The 22,957-nt window shown below is 33.2% G+C and overlaps 1 protein-coding gene and 1 long non-coding RNA gene across 2 annotated transcripts; one reads left to right on the forward strand and one right to left on the reverse strand.

The window, feature by feature from the left end:
- Window positions 1-1,110: 1,110 nt before the first annotated feature.
- LOC125653638 (uncharacterized) lies at window positions 1,111-4,410 on the reverse strand. Its single transcript, XR_007361994.2, has 2 exons — window positions 4,249-4,410; window positions 1,111-2,642 (listed from the first exon to the last, which is right to left on the reverse strand). It is a non-coding gene; the product is annotated as an uncharacterized LOC125653638 (long non-coding RNA).
- Window positions 4,411-15,960: 11,550 nt separating this feature from the next.
- On the forward strand, window positions 15,961-18,139 carry LOC125653627 (uncharacterized). The gene is made up of 3 exons (XM_048883200.2): window positions 15,961-16,109; window positions 16,936-17,259; window positions 17,621-18,139. The coding sequence occupies exons 1-3, from the start codon at window positions 16,053-16,055 to the stop codon at window positions 17,933-17,935; spliced, it is 696 nt and encodes a 231-aa protein (XP_048739157.2). The 5' UTR covers window positions 15,961-16,052; the 3' UTR covers window positions 17,936-18,139.
- Window positions 18,140-22,957: the final 4,818 nt, after the last annotated feature.

Consider the following 22,957-nt stretch of genomic DNA (forward strand, 5'->3'; position numbering starts at 1 on the left):
GTTGACTGTATCATGGCGGTAGTACACATATTCATAATTTAGCATAAACATGATCTGATTTGTTTAGAAATGAAAGGACTAAGACCATGTTTAGCTATATTGGCCCTGTGGTGTGTTAAAAAATAAAGCAGAATGAATTGAAATAAAATTGTTTACATTTGATAATATAATCTTTATACCATCGCGACGTGCCAAGATTTCCCCGCCAAAACGTCAGCTTGTGGAATTCTATACAAGACAAAACCGGTATCGGTCTGGTTTTCTGCAGAAATCTCCACTTTTTTCAAATTTAGTCATATAATTCATATAAAACACCAACCTTCGATCCAGAAACTGACTGCAGTCTATCAAAATCTATCAATACAAATAAATTTTGCACGAACGATTTTTTGGATCGAAAGGTGTGCTGTTGATGAATATCAACTTTGAATTAAATTGAGAGCAATCCGGAATTATTTATTTTTGTGAGAGTTGTGGGTATTTTATTAATTATGTTGCTTTGAAAAATTAAAACAATATACTTATGTGGAGTCCACATCACTTCCATGCAGAATACACACCTATGTGGTGTTTTTATCACAAGTTTGTGCAGGAATTCTAAAAGCTATAGAATTTTAATGCGTAAACAAACGAAACTGCTGTCCGACAAATCGGACCTTCAATGCTATAGAAAGTGTTTATTTAGACGACGCCAACAGAATTACTAAGATCAAAATGAAAAGAATTTATAGAACATGCATTGCTATACCTAAAACTATTGCCGATATATCGAAAGTATAACGTTAACTAGGGAAAGTAAATGTATGAAAGATTTTTGAGCGAGTGACGTCATAGACGTCTTGGCTTAGTGGTAGAGAGCCCGTCCTTCAATCGGGAGATCCGGGTTCAATTCCTACCCGTGTCGATATTTTTTTTAAATCATAATGTTAACTACATTTTTCTTGGCGTTAATGAAAAATTAATTTCTTTCAAGACACTGAAGATGAAATTATACCTGAATACAAATAAAAATCAATAGGCCTATGCAATCACAGAACACCAAGAAAATATGCAAGGATTACAGATTACATTTTTTTTAAATTCATTGAAAAAAAAACAACACCAAAATACTTTATTTTCGGACATAATTTTATTTCAAAGTATGAACCAGCAAAAGATAATGGAAAGGAAAGTTTTTTTTCCAATACATCTAATGTACAGAAGAAAAGTCAGAAAAAATGTGAATCCATTAGCTATTCGTCATTTCCTGCAGAGTAAGAACTTTCTTGTTGAAACCACCACATGATATATTGTGTAGCAAATGTAGACATGTGTGTCAGTAAATTCACATCCAACAAAACTGTCACAATCAATCTCGGCCACTTCCTGAGACAAAGTCTCTACAGACAATTTCAATACCTCTCGACAGAACCAGGCCTGGGTAATGGTAATTAAATGACAGCCAGTTTCAATATAATGGGGGTGTAATGGACCATTTTTGCATTACAAGTAATGGTAATGTAATGCATACTGTACTGCACATTATTTTCCATTACATTTACACTACTTCAAATATTTGATGATATTTTGAAGATTTAGAATAATTCATTATATAAGTGATTGACTGAAGCATTTGAAACATTGATGACAATCAAATGCAATGAATAGCTTAATAGATATGTTTCCTAACATTGCTGAATATTTTGTGTAATTAAATTAAAAATCATTATACAGAAATAATTTTTCTGCCATTTCTTTAATATCTGACAGTATGTTACGTAAATGTGTAATGTAAATTCACTCTCAAGTAATGTAATACATTATATTTCAAAATAGGAGTAATGGTAATGTGAAATTTTCTAGGTAATGTAAGGCGTTACATTGCTATGTAATTGACCTCAAGCCTGGATAGAACACCTTCTCATGCATATATGCAAGTGCCTTGGACCCCAACTTGTCATTTCATCTTTTGCAAGATTTTCAGCATTTCTTCATAGAGATCATAATTCCAAATACAAGGTGTCCAAGATGATGCATTCAGACCTGACCAGTGTTTTTGACAATTTGTTAACTTTTGACTCTACACTTTTCATCAGGACAAACATTTTTGAACTCATTCAAAAAGTACATTATGACATTCATAATTCAACATGCAGATTTCATTTGAATCATCAAATATGAATTCTTCCAATTAATACCCCCCCCCCCCAAAAAAACACTTTAAAAACCTCCACAGGTATATTTCAAATGACATAGAACCATGGTATCAGGATGTCTCTGGATGTGCCATGGGTTAATAAGGGTTAAACTTCAGAGTCGACATGTTTGTTCCAAGCAATATAGTCTTGTTTGGATCCAGTTTTTCCAGTTCTGATATAACTGCCTGATACTGTACAATGTAGGTGTCAATCTGGTCCCCCTATTGTGGGAATCTGTTTCCACATAACTGCTGTATAATCTGGTACCTTGCTATTGGCAGGCACAACAAGGAACTATTCCTGCAGTGATGTCCAACACTTATCCGCATGTGTCACTGATGCCACTATCATTGATGAATCTGATGGCAGTGATGATAGCATTATTGAGGAGTAGGAATATGGATTCTTGTCAATCTGATTCATGTCACCCTTGCCATCAATTTTTGCTGTACATATTATATCATCCTGAAATTCAAATTACTCCAGTATTATATCATTATCAAAACTATATCATAAATGAAAGGTGAAGATAACAAACAGTGATCAATCTCATAACTCCTACAAGCAATACAAAATAGAAAGTTGAGCAAACACGGACCCCTGTATTATAATATTCATATAAAAGTTGTACTTTCATGCCCTCATGTATTTTCATTGATATAGAATTCAGAAAAATTACATTTATGTATTCAGTGGGAGATTGACATGTCTCCAACTAAACAATAGAGGACAGTTTAGCTACATGTACATTTCTGTATAAATAATTATATACACAAACATTTCATTTGAATTTGATTCCGCATCTAATAATTTTTGTTGTAGCTAATGTTGACATATTATCTTCCTTTACAATTATCAGCAAATTCACAAAATATTTTTATCTTTCATGCTCTTTCTTGTGGTAGATGTATGGAAAAATTTAATATTCAATAATATAAAGGAGATAAGCTAACAAAAAATTATATGCTTAAATCATGGTAGTACCCATGAAGTTCAACATTCTCCGAGTGATTCTATATCTAATCCCAATGCAGGCATGTAAGTTGTAAGTGTAATTGTTGAAATTAAGTTTGACATGTTTACAATTTATCTTGAAATAAGGCATATTTAAATTATAAAACCAAACTGTTCTTATGATTTTCCTGGCTTAATGGTGCTTTTAAGTATTTAAAAATTATTGAATGTAAAAATCATTCCGACTTTTCTAATCCATGTTTCCACGTAAGGCCAAAAAATATATATATATATGTTAATTGGTTTCCACTTTCCCGACCTACCCTAATTAAAAATTCTGTTGACCTTAACACATTTTTTTTTTCTATTCTCACAGATTTTGCAAATGTCATCACTACAACAAGAATATATTTATTGACTTATGAAGTTATTTATTATGTACTAATACCAGACAGATTCCAAAACACAGAAACAGTTTTTGCTTACAGCAAATTGAAGATATGTATCGATTAATCATATAACTTTTATTTGATTACTAAATAATCACTAAGTTAAGTTTAAACATAGTAGAATACTAGAATACCAAATCATTCGAAAATTATTCAACCTATAACCCCCCACAGGCCTGCATGTTACCCCAGAGACATATACCATTATGGAAATATACATCTATATACAATTATGTGTCTCTTTAACATATACAAATACTTTTTAGACCATACAATGATACATGGAAAATTCAAAGTGTAAAGTGAGTCAAACATCATGTAAGAAAATTCAAATAGACCCTAGGTCATGCACTCGAATTGAAAATGGCATGATCGTGAAACAGCTGATTTTTCTGATCAGCTGATATACATACAATTTTAAATCTTAACAATATATAATCATAATAGATAAACAATAAATATATGTTGACAACAGTTTAACATATTTGTTGTGGGATTTCCATCAGCCCAATGCGTGAATATTACGAGTTTATGTCAACACACCACAGGCGCACCATACTATTCGTTCCATGCGATTTGTTTATTATTTTTAAGAGCAATTAGTACACCTATTTGGTTACACAGTTTAACGAGTAAAGGTGAAGTATATTCATATTTTTAAAACTTACGTTGAAATGCGATGAGTACATCCTCTGCAACTTCCACGAACAGCGCAAACAGGATAACGGCGCGGCGTGTGAAAATGGCCGAATGAAGGATTGAAAAATATGGTGTGCCATTCGGGCTATAAGTAAAATAACCTTATTGCGTATTGGGAAAGAAAATTTCTTTTTCAAGATCTTATTATATATTAAACCACTAATTGCATAATTATGTTTTACAATACGTTGCCACTTCTAATAATATGTAGCGACGTTGCATGACGCAATCTTAAAAAGTAGAGCAAATTATAGGATTTATACTAGTAATGTAAACCTAAAAATAGTGTTCTTTCACCAACTCTACATATAAAAACCAGTACATTATAGGAAAAGAACATGTTAGAGAATATTTCTAACAAAAAATTATTCACTTTGGACGTTAGGCCGAATTTTGATAAACATGGTCTTAGTCCTTTGACTATGAAATAGTCATATGAAGCTCTTCTGATCAGAATCTTTTTTTTCTCTCAATATATAAGTAAATAAATTGAAGATGAATAGGTCTAACATTAGACCCCCTTCTTTTCTGTTTGAATAAGAATGTTCAAAGCAAATGGTAGTGCGACATTGAAATTACAAGTTTTATATTTGTTGAAATAAACCCATTTTTACGGTCATGCAAGAGTTGGGGGTGTTTTTTTTTTATCCAAATGAAGCACTAATTTGCACGTTTGTTTCCTTATTGAGGACAACATTTAAAAAAAAGTTAAATGTTAAGTAAAGTGATAGTAAAATATTCTTGATATAGGCCCTAATGTCGCAAATTTTATTGTAAAAGAATGTTAAGTAGCCATTTATATTTATTATTATATTCACAAACTAAAATAGCTACACACGATACTTGTAAAAATCCTATGAAAATAAATTCAAAATACGGCGCTCACGATGTGTGCGAAGGAAATTCCGATCTGGCTATAAACTATATTCAAGTCAGGGTTTGACTTGGGCTCATAAAACCAAAGGGGGATGAAGGGGTGCCCACCTTTTTAATCAGTCAGCCTTCAACTTGACACACACACACACACACACCCCACTGGAAAACACCTCGATGTTGCGTGTCTGCATGGGGTTAGAAATAGCGCAAGCAATAACTATCTATATTTCTCTTTTTCTCTTATTGTCATCAGAGAATGTACTCTGAAAATATCATACATTTAGCCTATAATTAACCAATCAATATTATTTCAACCGATTCGGAATGAATAGGACTTTGATCTTGATCGATCTTCTTGTTCGCCCTCAGATGGAAAATCGTCGATGTGGCTGGTATTTGCATTAATTATAACAAACTATGGTTCCTCATTCACAAACTATTCCAGTTCGAATAAATCGTCTATGAGTCTATCGTCTATCGTAAATCTGAGTGTGGTCTCTTATGACGTCAAAAATTCAGGAAATCGGGAAACGATTTTCTATTCCGACTACCTTTGGACTTCAATTTCTTCGAGTTAATATCGTTCTTAATCTTAAAAAGCATTTTAAGACGAGTCTATGAAACAGAGTTAATAACTATGGAGAGAAAAGGTATTGTTAAAAAACCGTCTTTCGTGACCTTTAAGTATATTTTGTTACAGCTTGTAATTAAATTCTGCTAATTGATTGTCTTTGATTTTCGTGATAAATATTAGCTTTGTTTTCCTCAAAATTGAAATTAAAACTTTTTGCCCAAAATCTCTCACGGTAGAGTTTAATAAAGATTTTTTTTAATAAAGATATATATTGTTTTGCTACTTACCAGGTTTAGGGGTATTATTCTCTTGCTTTCTAACAAAATGTTACTTTGTTTTCTTATGTTTATTTAGGCTCCTTTTGAAGTATCGTGATACTTTTGGACAGGTTTAATAACCTTTTTCAGTGTGTTATATTCGCAAATCCAATTAGACTTGTTGACAAGAATATTCGAACAATAATTGATATCATGAACATTTCTGTTTTTATCAAACAGGTCTTTAATGTATAAAACTCCACCTTTTATCCAATCTGCGTAGAAAAGAAGTTTACCATTAAATCGAGTCAAGTTGTTTAACCATGTACATGTAGTTTGAGACAATACTTCAACGTCAGTTATCTCTTTTATTTTTTGGTGTTTTACGTTTGCATTCATTCAATGTACGGTGTACTTCGCAGTAAAATATTGGTAATGATTTGAAAACTTGTTTTATTTCATCAGCACTGGTTGTATTTGTCTTTATGAGATATTCGGGTGTAATGAATCTTTTAAGAATACACGAATGAAAGAGAGATTTTAAAGATGATTGTTTTTCATTGAAAATTCGTGCTACCCAAGCAGCCTTGAGTGTTTTTAATTTACAATCAATATCAACGATACCTGTTCCTTCTTCTTGTTTTCCAATTAAAGTATATCTTTTTATCTTTTTCCCTTTGTCGCATAGGAAATTGAAGATTGTTTTCTTTATTTTCTGTATGGATTTTTTTCTTGGATATTGCAATATAGTTGCGCTATTATATAATTGTGTTAATTCTAAAGTAATGATTACGGTAAATTCTCCATATACGGCTAATTCTCTTGTATTCCACGTTGTAAGTCTTTTTTCTAGTTTATTATTTTTTTCCGTCCAGTTTTTTATTGTAACATTGATCGGCATCATGACCTATATATATTCCTAAGTATTTAACGGGCGCATTGGCGATATTGGTATCATATAATTTATCATATCTGTTTTTCAAAGGACCAAATAGTATTTTTTTTCAGATTTAATTTTATTGAGTTGCATTCCTGATACCTGACCAAAGTATTCAATTATTTTAATGACTTTTTCGATAGATCTGATATCCTGTAAAAACGTGATGTGTCGTCTGTATGCTGAAGTATTTTTATTTCATTAAACATAAGGTCGTTACTAAAGCCTTTAACCTCTGGTGAATTGTGAATTTTTTTCGACACTATTTCTACGATAAATAAAGGAAGCAATGCTGAGATTGGACATCCTTGTCGAATGCCGTTGGTTATTTTACAGGTCCTAGACATCCATCCATCTATAACTTTTTGTAATTTTATAACGAAAACTCGTGCTAAAATTTTATAATCACAATTTGTAAGACTAATTGGTCTATAATTTCGAAGATAATTTTTCTCTCCCTTTTTATGTATTAGAGAAATAATTGATAATCTTCTAGAAAAAGTCATTTCCTCTTTTTCAATTGTTGTAAATAGTAATTTATAAAAGTATATTTGATGTCAGTCCAAATTATTTCATAGAATTCGAAAGGTGTCCTGTCAGACCCGGGAGATTTGTTCTTTTTCATGTTTTATAGCTTGTGCACATTCGAAAACCATTGGAAGATCATCACATATATATATTTTTCTTGATTGTTTAGTTGAGGACATTCACAATTCTCTAAACAATTGTTTTCATATTTTCATCTGGGACATGATTTGTTGAATGAAAGGTGAAGATAACGAACAGTGATCAATCTCATAACTCCTACAAGCAATACAAAATAGATAGTTGGGCAAACACGGACTCCTGGACACACCAGAGGTGGGATCAGGTGCCTAGGAGGAGTAAGCATCCCCTGTTGACCGGTCACACCCGCCGTGAGCCCCATATCCTGATCAGGTAAACGGAGTTATCCGCAGTCAAATCAGTGTGCCAAGACATGCATAAACATTCACGAGTGTGATAATTAGAACATAAACTTTAATATCAATCGAAAGTTTACGACCATCAACAGATCTGTGTACATTCATGATGTTAAGGTTTTTATGAAAAAGAATGGATAATCCTCTGCTATGAGCAGAGTCAGTATTAGAGTGTATGGATGTACCAAACCATCTTGTGTCATACTTAAAATAATTTATTTCGCAAAAATGTGTTTCTTGTAGAAAAATCACATCAATGTTGTGATCATTAAGCTATTGATATAATGTATTTTTTCTGATAACCATTTAAAAACTCTTTACATTCAAGGTAATGCACTTCAAATGTTCCATCGCGAAAATAACAGACAAAAACATCGTATCAGGTATGATAAACAAGTATGAGACTCTGTTAATTGTTTGACTGAAGCCGGGCGAGGTAACCCAGATTTGGATTTGTTTTTCGATTTTTCTAACTTCTGTGGCTACACGTCCAAGTATCTGTCCTAGTACACTTTTACCAGGTCAGGCAGATGTTTTTGTGTGCGTGGACTGATCATATTTGAGGCCTGTAGCCCAAAAATCATCGTAGATGGTTTCTGCGAAAATAAAATTTTATGTCTCATAAAATGTTTTATATGCAAGCTTTTTACATTGTAGTTCTATGATTTGCAATTATCATTATTTGTTGTATTAAGATCGAGTTCAACTCAGATCGAATTGTTTTTGTTATTAGTTTGGTTAATGGAACATGAGGTCAGCATATGGCTGCTCATATAGTCTTTAAAGCATTCATAGTCATCAACTCAATATGATTCAGCTTAGGAGGTCAGCGTGTGGCTGCTTATATAAACTGGACTCTAGTCAGTCAACTCAGCATTGTTCTGCTCTTATATGTGTTACTTAGACTGTACGCTACTGTTCACGAGGTCAGCATTTAGCTACTCATACAAACAGTATGCTAGAGTGAGCTCAGTCATAATTTTGCTCTTGAATCTTGTTACATAGACTAAACTGGTGTGCATGAGGTCAGCATATGATTGCTCATTTGACAGACATATATAACTGTATCCTAGTCATGAGCTCCGCATATTTTTCTCCTTAATATTTTACATATACTTGGAACTGTTTACATGTGGTTAGCTTAAGGCTGCTCACATTTGGTCCTTGTATGTATGTTTTTGTTTCAGTCATTGAGGTACACATTGTGATTCATGTATGTTTGGTGCCTAATTCTGCACCAGTTTGTATACATTACTTTGTATTCATATAACAAGCTTATATACTTTAAAGTTCTACTCCATGTTTTATGTGTAGTCTTGCTAGAGACAACAAAATAATTTGCACCAATATTTCCTTGGAAAACTTTTTGAACAAGGTAATACAAATAAATTCCTTTTCCTTGGATGGCGCTGCATGCATCCTGCAAGCATTTAGCATGCCTTGTGGCCTTTCTGTGTACGCCACCTTCTTGTTACACACACTTTGTAATCATTTTATAACAATAGCTGGGATAAGCACCAATTTGCAATGTAACATTTCTAATTTTAAATTATTCATCATTTGACCTTATCCCAGCTATTAATTTACATTATTCTATTTTATCTATCTATTTTAACTATCTATTTTGTATTGCTTATAGGAGTTATGAGATTGATCACTGTTCGTTATCTTCACCGAATCACCTTACATATGTGCTTTTGTTCACTCCTTGTCATTTATCTGGACAATAAATGGCACAATCACTCAGCTGAAGCTTTTCGTGTTTTCCCACAATGGTTCGAGCAACAAGAACAAGCTTTGGAAAAGGCATTTAACTTTGCTGTAAGAGTGTAAGCTTTGTTTAATGAAAAGTTGTGAATATAAATGACATTTTGGTAGAATTTTCAAGAACATCTCGAAATTCTCAACTTGTTCCGAAGTTTTCGAAATAATCTCCTCCATGATGTGAACCCGTGATGAAATCCAACTATCCGATGTAATGATTAAGTTACCAATTATTTTGGCTTGGAGTGCCGACTTAGCTGCTCGGATTTTATCGGCAGCCATGAGATTGTCGGATCTTATAGCTTTTACACACTGGAAGGCCTGTTCTGCAGAATTGATTTTTTCACCAAATACAGATATTTGGCACGGATAGAAATTTGAAAAAGTATTGTCATCACCTTGGAATAGGATATAGTTATTGGGGCATTATTTAGAATGGGCAGAGCATTGTTCATCACCCGTGCAGTGCCCCGGTTGAAGGCACACTTTACATTTAGATTCTTCTGTACATTCATTGGTGGGGTGAACTCCAACTAGTTCGGCATTTTCATTGGGGGTGACCGTTATGATAAATGCAGCACTGTATCCCTGCGCAGTAGCTCGTGCGGGGGCTAAATTTATTACCCGGAAAGGGTTTGAAATAAATGTATCTGTTACCATGTAAGAGACCAGTCATCTTTTTTGTCATCAGATTTCTTATTTTGTTTATATTGTAGGTCACTTTTGGGGTAACAACCTAGTTTTGTGAGCATTGTCAAAATGTCCTTGCCACCGACAGACAGGGGCACGCCAGACACAGTGACTTTAAGAACTCTATCTGCGGGTGATTTTGATCCAGTGAAATGGATTTTGCTGGTACACATTGTAGTTTTAATTTTTGATATCAACCCCTTGAGTTGATATAGTTTATTTACTTTCATCATTGATCAGTTATATACGCCAAAAATCACGGTGAAGCTGGATCGAATTTTTAAAAAAAAATCAGAATTACAATCGTCATGGAATAGTAAATAAAACTCCAGATTATCTGCCCTGAAATCTAGGTGGCGCGCTCACCGATCAGGTTCAATACTTTTCTCGCCTCCGTAGCACTGAAGATCTAACTTGGATTCTTTCGTCTGCGTGAAATACCGACCTTGTTTTTCTACGCTTAAAATGTCCGATTACGGATCGTGTTGTCTTAAGGATCTGAGAAGTGAATTGCACCGGCGAAATGCGCGAGTTTCGGGTCGAGAAAGAGAGCTCGTAGAAAGGTCTGTTCGATATTTTGCGTGTATTCAACCGAATTTCCTCGATAAAATTCCAATCGCGTGTAGAAGTTTCATTAAATATATTAAATGAATACACAAGTCTGTGCTTTTTTTTTCAGACTTGAAGCTTATGACAGGAATGATAATTTTGGTGGCTGTGAAAAGGTTGAGCGAGAGTATGAAATGAAAGTATCAAATTACGATCAGTTTAAAGATGTAAACAAAGACACGCAAGTCACACCTGTTAAAGAAGAAGCAATTGCTGCTTATTTGGGAAAAATGGGGAAAAGTCTTGATGACCATGTGAAATATATATATGAAAGCAAGTTTCTGAAATATGTGCGATTGGCGTGTGATGTAGATATGTTTTTTTGTAAGGGCTGAATGTAAAGCAGAGATGAAGAGGAATATTTCATACAAAGTTGATGTGTGTGTTGATGTTGATGGCTGTGTTGTGCAGTGCCAGTGTGAATGTGCAGCTGGGATGGGTCCATCTGCTACATGTAAACATGTGTGTACCGTGTTATTTGCATTGCAAATGTTTTGTGAGTGTGGTGAAATTGTAACAGAAGAAACCTGCACCCAAAATATCCAAACCTTTCACCAAACTAGACCGTATAAAGGCAGTCCGATCAAGGCCAAAGACTTGCCTTTGGCAAATCGAGACCTGGATGTTAACTTTGACCCTCGGCCAAGAGCATTTCAGAATGCAGCTGGATACCAAGACACTTTTCGAAATGTGTGGTTAAACCATCCAAAGATAAATTCTTTCCCAGTCTCTCAGCTGTATGCATTAGCAAATACAGTAGGTTTAGATAATGATCATGACTATCTACAAGAATAACTCTCCGACAATTGGTTAAGACAAATGAACATAACACATATAAGTGATGACGACATTTTTAAGACAGAAAGACAGACGTGCGGACAGAGCAGTAATCCAATTTGGCATAATGAACGGAGGAAAAGAATTCACCCATCTAACTTTGGCAAAATTTGCAAAGCAACAGAGAAGACTGACTTTAACAAAGTAGCAAATAATCTGACAAAATATTCACCACAAATATTTGCCCCGGCTATTTTACATGGTAAATGCTATGAAACTCTTGCTTTACAGGGATTTCAAGATAAATCTGAATTACATGCCCTTAAATGTGGCATTTTTGTGTCTAAAACACACCCATATTTGGCTGCATCGCCTGATGCTATCATTAATGACAACACATTGGTGGAAATCAAATGTCCATACACAGCAAAAAACAAAGAAATATCAGAGGAATCTGTCTCTAATCTTAAAAATGTGAATGATGAAATGGAACTTGACAAATCTCATGACTATTACTATCAAATCCAAGGGCAACTGTTCTGTTCAGGTAGAAAGGAATGTATTTTTGTAGTTTATACTTTAAAAGACACGAAGACAATTAAAGTACACAGAAACAACACATTCATAGAAATAATGCTCCAGAAACTAGAAAAATTCTACAATTATCATTTCAAGAAATCTGTATTAAACAGATTTTATTATCATATAAATGCTGAATAAATCTTAAAATCATACCTAATTGATTTATTTTAGCATTTGTATACATTTGACATACACATATTAACATTGAATAGTGATCAATATAGATTGTACCTCTTTTTGTAAAGTTAATATTTTCATAAAGTACATCTATTTATGATACATTTGAATTCAATCTGGGGTGTGGCTGTATGAATAATAGTAATATGTACATATCTTAGTCTATTTTATTCTAATCTTTGAACTTGTACAGTATTGTAAGGATAAAGTCCTATATATATATATATATAGATAGATAGATAGATAGATAGATAGATAGATAGATAGATAGATAGATATATATATAATTCAATAAAAAGCAGGGAAATATACAGTTCCAAAATATATTTAAATCACTAGCGCTTTCTGGATTTTAACATCCATCCTCAGGTGATTTGAATATATTTTGGAACTGTATATTTTCCTGCTTTTTTATTGAATTATTTTGACTGTGTGATATCAACTCTTTCTATTTGGATTATATATATATATATATATATATATATATATATATATATATATATATATATATATATAAACATGCTGCATATACATAAATATGGCCAATAAACATTACCGTGACAGCCTATTTTGATAATCATGCCTATCAATTTCCTTAAGCATGTCTAGGAACAATGCACTTTCGAAAATTGCACAGAATGAAACATACAGAAGAAATTTCACTAGCTAATTTTGTCTCTGTAGAGTTAAGAGGTCCTTTCAAAATTTTGAATGTTTTAGCAAGTCCAATCAACCTCTCAATATGCACTCGCTTGCTCGAAATTTTTCTGTCTCTTAAAACAATCTTATTTGACATACGATTTTGCTTTTAAAAAAATGTCGGAATGTTAACCTTTACATCCTTTGGTGCAAAGAGATCCTGGATATTGAATCCTTTATCTGATATTATGGAGTCCCCAGGGTCACATATGTTAATAAGAGAGCTACGTTCAACAACTTGCCTATCACTGGTAGACCCCCCCATATGCTGGAGAAATGTATGATACAAGTCCTCTAGGTGTGGCACCAACAAGCACTTTAACAGTGTTTCTGTTTTTGTAAGTAGAAAAGGTTGACTGTTGTGCAACAGGGAGTTTGGGTTTTTTCACTGGGATCTCGGTCCCATCAATTATAACTCTTGTTGAGGGGAATTTTTGAAAGAAGTCGCAGGGTGAAAAGAAAGTGACTGTGTCTCTGTCAGGCCAGAAATTTATTTCTTGAAATTGTCTTGCCATGAAGTTAACCCATGTAATCCAAATGTTATCTACAGTTGTTTGTGATATGCCAAATAAGCGACTTAATTCAAAGTTGGGTTTGTTCTGTCTTAATTTGATCAAAGTTAGAAAAAGTTGGTTTTCAACTGATAAATTTTGAACTTGGTTATACAAATATCTGAGATCATAGGCAGCTTCACCTAAGCAATGCAGTACAAAAAGAAAATCTGTGTAAGAAGCAAGGCCAGTGTAAAACATTATACCCTCACTGTCATGAAAGAAATTTTCAATAGACATCATGGGTGTTGGGAGAGTTTGACATGATGCCTCTATGAGGCTTACATCTTCACTCTGTTGGACATCAAGTTCATTAATTTGATCTGATGCTGCTATGTCATTATCCATTGTCTCTATGGTACAAAAGCTTGAGACATTCGAAACGTCAGCATCATCACATTCCATAAAGACCTCTTCTGTTTCATCTTTTTCCTCCATCGTACGGCAATTGCGAGCAGCTCTCCTTTTACTTCTTGCATGGTCAGTATCCCTGTATCCACTCCATGGGAAAACTGACGGCACAGCATCTGGCTTTCTTTGCCTCTTCAATGGATCAGTTCCTAATTAAATAATTATAATATCATATATGTCCCTATCATATCAATCTTTTTTTTTTATCTTGCATGTAATTTAATATTTTTAATACATGTTTTAGAAGTTCATCTTAATGGAAGCTCAAATAAATCTGTGGTTGGAGGTTTTAGCAGCTAGTAGTATATAAATGTATAATACATAACGTATTTTCACTTAAATTGAATCGTAAAATGTTACATTAGAACAGACACACACATTTGCAGTGTGTGTATAATAAATATAGATAGATATATGTCTCTGATTAAAATTCAATTTAATTTTTTTTTTCAATAGAATTATGGAAATTCAAAGATAATAGTTAGTCTTAGCCTCTATGACATTTCTTCAGGTCCTTTAAATTCTGCACACTTGTCGGTCTTCATTGTTTTCTTCTGCTTGCTAGCTCAGTATAATAGTGGTCATGGTATTGTGTGAGTTATGACACAACAAAATAGCAATGAAAAAGCAAACTTCATAATAAGTTCACAAGTTCGACAGTTTCATTGCACATTTTGAGGTTGTCAATGTTTTCAACTTTTCCGCTTGGTGAAAAAACAAAAACCACAATTCAGTCAACAAGAATCAAATTATTTCAAAAACAACAACAATAAATCTGAACTGATGTATAAATAGGACTGTATTTACAATCAAGTGTGATTTGATATTCCCTATCCTTTATTTTCTCCGAAATTTGAAATCCCTCAACTGCATTTTATAGTCCCTTTTAAGTTAGAGCACATTCACAGCACAAAGTAAGTGCCTCTTTTTGTTATACTATTTAGTATTTATAAATACACAAAGTACCCCCCCCCCCAGCAAAAACAGCCTACCTCTTTCGCTTTCGAGTGTATTTACTACCGGAAGTGTGTATTGAACCTAAAAGTTCGTTGCGCCACCTATGTTTTAACAAAGGGGAAAAACCGACAAATATCGACCATTCGGGAAAAAAAGGAATATATTTATGTCATATTTTGTACTACACAAAAAGCAGTACTCTACGTAATTAATCATTTATTGAAAATATATGTAATCTTTGTTTCAAAAGTGTTTGATTTGGGGTTTTTCCCGGAAATGTCAAATTTCTTACTTTCATTATGAATGCAAAGTTTTGTTTGGAGAAATGTCATATTTGGTTAATCGAAGATACGCAGGTAGAATTTATCTCATTTTATATGCACGTATCAAAATAATGACAAATGTAAGAGTAAAAGTAGAACTTGAAATGATTTATTCAGAAATTGCAATGCGGGTAATTTTAGGCGTTTTTATCTTATTTCACTCTGTGACAGTTTGGTGCCATTTCCTATGCATGTTTAAAGAGAGCGTGTTACATGTACCTACTACAAATCACTTCGATAAATAAAAGCGTTTCAACTTCTTTATTTTTCTTAAGTTTAGTAGGCCATAGTTGATGCTAAGAGGTCTTTGTTCTTTTAAAATCTGCACATTTTAGTAACCTTTTATTAACTTACCTCACGCGAAAAAAGTAGTGTCATAAATATTTTGGAGTAACTATGGAGAGATACATTATCTGGAATTAAAGAAACGACACCATTGTGAAATTCACTATAAACAAATACTATTCATATTGCACTTCTTTTATAGTCTGCTAATTTTGGAATAATTATCACCAGTGTTGCCTTCATATCGCTTTTTCATTGTACAGTCATGCAGAACTTATGGTATATATATAGTTTCCAAAGACAGAAAACTGCAGATTATCCTTCAATCATCATCGAGACAAGATGAATTATTCAGTTTGTCTTCTTTTGGCTCTCTTTGGGGGTACAGTGGCCTACCCAGTAAGTACATATTTCAATCTTAATACATTAGTATTCTTTGATGATAACTAATGAATTTTTGTTCGAAACATCAATAACGAAAAAGCTACGTAATGTACGCAACATGTGTCGTTGATCAGGAAATATTGCGTCTCGCATAGAAATGATGTAGGATCAACCCCAAAATGATGCAACACTACATGTAGTCTGGGGTAGCACTATTGTAAATCATAAAGTAATTTTATCAAGTAGTTCTGCTTTGAAAAGAAAATGCATTCAATAATTTTTCAATAAAACAGAAAAATATTCAATAGATTGTTTGATATATATATATATATATAGATAGATAGATAGATAGATATATAGATAGATAGATAGATAGATAGATAGATCGATCAATCGATCGATAGATATTACCATTCTGATGAAGTTTTTGATTTCCACCCTGCTGCAAACACACTCCGAATTCCTTATCACTCGTTACATGCAACTTTTATTTACAAAAGATGTTTATATGTAATACGTCTCCAAATAGGATTCTAGGGCATCAGATAATTTTCTTTAGTATAAATCATTAAAATTATTTGAGTGAAGTAAGAAATTTGTATTTTTTTAATACAAATTCGTTGAATTTATTATTCTTTATTTATTTTTTGAGTTTGTTCGTTTTCTTCAATTGAAAAATAGATTTGATTATTTTTTCAACTGATTTTCAATTTTATATGGGAGCTATGCAAATTTACACGATTATCATTAGTTTAAATTAGTGAGGAAAGCAATAACGTTCCTTCCGAAGAACATGGCTATTTAAATAGTTCATTCAAATTTGCTTTATTGTTGGTTGAAGGTTGGCCAAGGCAACGTTTTGGAAGAACTAAAGGATGTAATACAAAACGCAAAAATGGAAGCATTGGAGAAATTTCTGGAAAATGGAGAAGGAATTTACCCTATTGAGGTAGACGTAGACAACGGAGAGGGAAACAGTAAAAACAAAGTTATCCCGGTGACCAACGAACACCCAACTCCTAGAAAAGATGGAGAAAAAGACGAAACGGGTGAATATTCAGACCCCAGCAAAACTAATAGATTCCGCTCGTCCGATAGCCTTAAAGAAGAGAAGCGATTCATGAAAGGGGCTGGCTTTGGATCTAATATATGGTTCAAGAGGACGGTATGATTTATATATATATATTACCATTTTGGTGAAGTTTTTGATATCCATCCTGCTGCAAACACACTCCAAATTCCTTATCACTCGCTACATGCAACGTTTATTTACAAACGATGTTTATATGTAATACGTCTCCAAATAGGATTCTAGGGCATCAGATAATTTTCGTTAGTATAAATCATTAAAATTATTTGAGTGAAGTAAGAAATTTGGATTTTGTATACAAATTCGTTGTATTTTTTTTTTTTTTTTTTTTTTTGAGTTTGTTCGTTTTCTTCAATTGAAAAATAGATTTGATTTTTTTTTTCAATTGATTTTCAATTTTATAGTTCATTCAAATTTGCTTTATTGTTGGTTGAAGGTTGGCCAAGGCAAAGTTTTGGAAGAACTAAGGGATATAATACAAAACGCAAAAATGGAAGCATTGGAGAAATTTCTGGAAAATGGAGGAGGAATTTACCCTATTGAGGTAGACAACGGAGAGGGAAACAGTAAAAACAAAGTTATCCCGATGACCAACGAACACCCAACTCCTAGAAAAGATGGAGAAAAAGACGAAACGGGTGAATATTCAGACCCCAGCAAAACTAATAGATTCCGCTCGTCCGATAGCCTTAAAGAAGAGAAGCGATTCATGAAAGGGGCTGGCTTTGGATCTAATGTATGGTGGTTATGATTTGCTGCTAGAATAAGGAATGGAGCAGTTACCAAGAAATTCTGTTTTCCTGAATTCGACTTTAAGTCACTTCGAACTCAAGTAGTTGCATATGAACTAAAGTTTCAGACAAAAATTAGCCAAATTTGTAAATGCAATTTGTGATATATTGCTCCGTATTTGATTTGCCTTTTACGTTATTGAATAAATGAATATGCATACCAATACTGTATCATAATTTGATTTGCTTGATCTCCGACGCTCCGTCTATAATAATGCAACACTTGACAGTGAGTTAATCATTGTGTCCCATCTTTAGACATATTTAGGTATTAAAACGGCTGTTATACACATATAAACACATTCCTAACTTTCATTCTCTGCCATATCATATACATGTATGTCCTTTTTTTATGTAGCACGTGCATGATTCGTATTATACATCCGATTGATAGAAAGTTGTGAATTTAGATACGGCCTAAATCAAGGCATTGTTTAGTATTATATATTCATATGAAGCAGAATTATTTCAAAAACTTCTACGTGAGAAGAAAAAAATATTTCTATGGCCTTTAATGCGTTGTTCAGATTTATCGACACCGTTTTATGTATTAACAATGCTAATTTTCATTCCCATGTTGATTCGATATATCCCTGTGAACTCGAAATAAAAGACACCATAGAGTGGTCCACTTCTACTTCATACTTACATATGATAATACATATTAACGGTAAAGTAACAATTCCACTTTATGATTAAAAGGATGCTTTCAGCTTCTCCATCATCAACTTCCATTATCTATGTAGAGATATTACATTATTACCTGTTTGCGTTGTTTGATATCTCTCAACTGATTCGATACGGAAGAGCTTGTTCTGTGTACGATCATGTTTTGAATCGAGGCACGTTACTTGCAAACAAGTTGATTGTGCAGGAGTTTCAACAGTCTCGATTAAAGTCATCATTTCGCAAATTATCTGGTCGTTATATCAATCAAGTTTGCCAATACCACTTACCGTTGGGTCACATGCTGTCTGAATTGTTTCATACCGATTGTTAGGTCGTCCGTGATACACTGATTTTGACTATATATAACTCCTCTTACCTGATCAAGATATAAGAATTACGGCGGGTGTGACCGGTCGAAAGGGACTGTTTGCTTCTCCTCGGCACCTGATCCCACCTCTCGTATATCCTGTTGTTTTTCCCAATAATATTTTATACTGATTTTGAACTGAATTTGATGGGTAGTTATTAAGAAGTTAATGAGGTTGGATTCTTAACGTACGATGGAGGGAGGACGACGATGGGCGCAGACTACAAGTAATAGGTCACCTAAAATATGACGCTTAAATTTTGAGGGGTTCCCTATTGTCCCTACTTGGTGTGAACCTCCCGCTGACATTTATCAAAGCAATATCTTAAATTACAATGTATCAAATATTAACAAACATTAACAAAGTCAAATTTAATTAGTTACTGGCAATTCACAAGATATTACTCAGTATCAACTTATACTACCTTTGCCATTCTTATATATGGTATATGATCAAGAATTTTACAAATTTCAGTGTCACATGCAGGGGATTCAAGTATTTGTGTAAGTTGTATAGGTAACCTTGTACTTTCTACTGGCAGTTGAGGCTCTTCAGGCTTCTAACCTGTCCCATCCACTGTCATTTTTCTCAAACAAAGATATATCCGTGAAAGCAATTTTAAAATGCAGGGTATCTATACTTTAAATTGTTAAGTAGTACAGGCATGTATATATATCTTGATATACAACTACATGATGACCTGTGTCATTTGTCTCAAATTAAGATCTAAAAGCAATTTCAAAATGTAAGGTACCCATACCTTCAATTCTTAAGTTATGCAGTTATGTATATAAATATTGATATACAACTACATGTACATGATGGAGTGTGTAAATCATACAATTACATATTTTTAAATCGAGAAAATTGCAATATGTGTTTCAATTTATATAAAATGCATACCACAAATATTTCCTCAAATCAGGTATTTCACCAACTAATTTAGTTTGGATTATAGATACATTGAACATGTAAGGTGAAGATGACGAACAGTTGAACATGTGTAGCATTATACCTGCAGAATCCAGCATTTCCACAGTTCATTCATTGAACGAGCGCAATTAGTTTTCCATATCCGTTTAAAATACGTTTCGAAACCTATATAATTCTAATAATTTGAAGCATTTGCAATCAATTTACAGAAATATCAACGCGTAAATATGTTAACCCTTTCTCTACCGGCACATTTAAATAGAGGTTTTTAAAGACTAAATGACAATATTTCTACATCGAATAAAATCTGCATCTATGACGATTTGGGATAGGCATATGACATATAATTTTGTTAGGAATTGGACAGGGAATAGTTTCGTATAAAGTTTGTAAAGGTATCCCATGACCTCAAAGAGATCTACGGGGTCAAAGGTCATATATGTGCACATTTTTGCAATTTTTTTTCTCTGAAATATATATATTACGACCCCTTTCACTAGATTAGAGTCAAAAATAGGAAATTCTAAATGTATGAGCTGATGTGCCTTTAAAAATACTACAAACGCATCACAATCAAATTGATCAATTTTATTGACAAACAAATATTTTTAGTTGCTAAGTAACAACACTCGTAGTACAATTTTGACCATAATTTGCCTTTCTACATACATTTGACACAATTTAAACACAATAACATTGAATGATGATTAGTAAATGTCACATTATTTTTAAAATATAATCTTCTAATAAATCTTAATCATTTTAAAAGGTTTTTAACAAAAAATATGATGAAGAGAATTAAGGTCAAAGGTCATAAAATGGAAACGTTGTACTTTATATATATTGTACATATCCATCATTTTCTAATAATATGACGTTTTGCCATTCTATATTTCGTTCCACTAAATAGAATAAATACTGCAACATTAAAACAAAGATCTTTATTGTTAATCTAAAATAATTTAATTTTTGCATTCAAATATATTTGGTTGCTAAGCAACAGAAGTTACAGCACCTTATCAAATGTTAGATAAAAGTACTACCCGCTTTTCTTCTGCAAGTTCAACGCATACGAATGTTCAAGTACTTACTTTCAATCACTAGATTTAAATGTACTTGCATCATATTTAACAAGAATGTTCTTCTATTCAACCTCTTAAAAGTTATTTCTAGAGATCATTCCTGATACACTGTACTGGGTTGTTCCGATAGGGGCATGCATTGACCAATATATGTCTATCGACTGGAACTTCACAACAAACATGTATAAGATAATGCACAAAAATCTGGAAAAAAAGAAGTTTTTAATACTTATCCCTAAATACTAATGTATTGTCAGAGCTTTTGAATGCTCAATTGGCTCTGTAAATGTTTTCTATAGTCAATGTCCTCTGAAAATTACTAGTATGCATTAATTACTTATGAAATTTTACCAGAGGTAATTGTATTACACATCTAATAAATGTGTTAGACGCACAGCAAGATTAATTTTGGTAAAGATAATCTTTTTATTATTCATTTTATTATTCGTTTTAAACTGAAAATCAGTGTCACAATATCGGTACTTTAAAACTAGTACTACCTGTACAATTCCTCTTCAGTGAGAGGATGCGAACTTCCTTGGGGAGCATAATGGCAATCCTTCCCCCTAGATATGACCATCTCAGCATAATGGTTGGTGGCAATACAGATGGAGAAAACCAAATCTTCTGTCAAAAACAGCTCCCTAAAATCTGCAGTTCTCTGAATAATCGGGTCCCATATCTGAAAGGAAATTGCAAATAAAATCAGTATTGGCCACCATACCTTTTTTGTCAGCATTTAGAAAACTTGTCATACCTTATAATTAGAAACAGAATAATGATTTTCCATTTTTTGTCTCTTTTTGTATGTATATGATACCTAGTAATGCAGTAAAAAAAAAACCCAGTAAAACACGCATTTAAGTGTATCATGACGCCATGATTCCATTTGTGAATGTATTATTTGGATTTATTTATTATTATTTATTGTTATCCAAATGTATACAGATTTAACCCTATATTCAACCTCAAAGAGTCATACCAGTCAGGTTGTCATTCTGAATGAAATGCCACAGTTCTTGGATCAGGTGACCCTGTGTCCTTCACATCAGCATCCTTCCATCGCATGCCTGCATTTGCCAGCAGACAGTCACTAGCGGACGATTCCTGCGAACTTCCCACTAAATATTGGGATGTGAATACCCTTTTTAAAGATTAAAGAAATTACAATGAAGAATTGTTGGTTTATAATTTAAAGCAAAATATAAGTTTCATGGTAGCAAGGGACAGTTTCGCAATTAAGTACAGCTCAAATTTATTTAAAGATAGAGATGTCCTGTATTTGAAGTGACATTTGGTAGGGGATTGCGTACGAACATGTGTTAGAAATGATGGAATATTTTATTATACAATGCAAGTGTAGCAGAGTGGGTAATGGAAAAAAGATAGGCATTATGTAGGTGTCAGCATTATGCCTAGCATATACATTGGGGGGGGGGGGGTACTGAAGAAATTCAGGTTAAAACCTACAGGGTCCAGCGAAAATACTGCAACTCTGAGGGAAAGTATGTGACCCCAGATATAAAAGTAGAATTGAATTGGTTCTTCGTGGTACACAGTGTCTAAATCCCCTTGCATGGTACTCAGATGGGGTGTGGATTTAGTCGAAATTCGAAAAAATCTAGCCAAGATCACAGCTCATAGCATACCAGTACCAGCATGTATGGATCACATGTAATTTATGGTCATAAGCTACTCAGTGTATATAAAATACATGCATTTGTTACGTACCCCCCCCCCCCCCCATTTCGGCCCAAACACACATTTCGATTATATTTCTGTTACAATATGAAGAAAATAATTCAAATTATGATAATAAATTCTATCATTACAATAATGTAATATGTGTTTTCCTAACAGATTGTGTTTTCTTTTCATAGAAAGATAATTTTTAATAAACATGGAAAAATCCTGGAAAATAGCCCTCTCA

Source organism: Ostrea edulis, chromosome 7, assembly GCF_947568905.1.
Source record: "Ostrea edulis chromosome 7, xbOstEdul1.1, whole genome shotgun sequence".
NCBI classification, from domain to species: domain Eukaryota; kingdom Metazoa; phylum Mollusca; class Bivalvia; order Ostreida; family Ostreidae; genus Ostrea; species Ostrea edulis.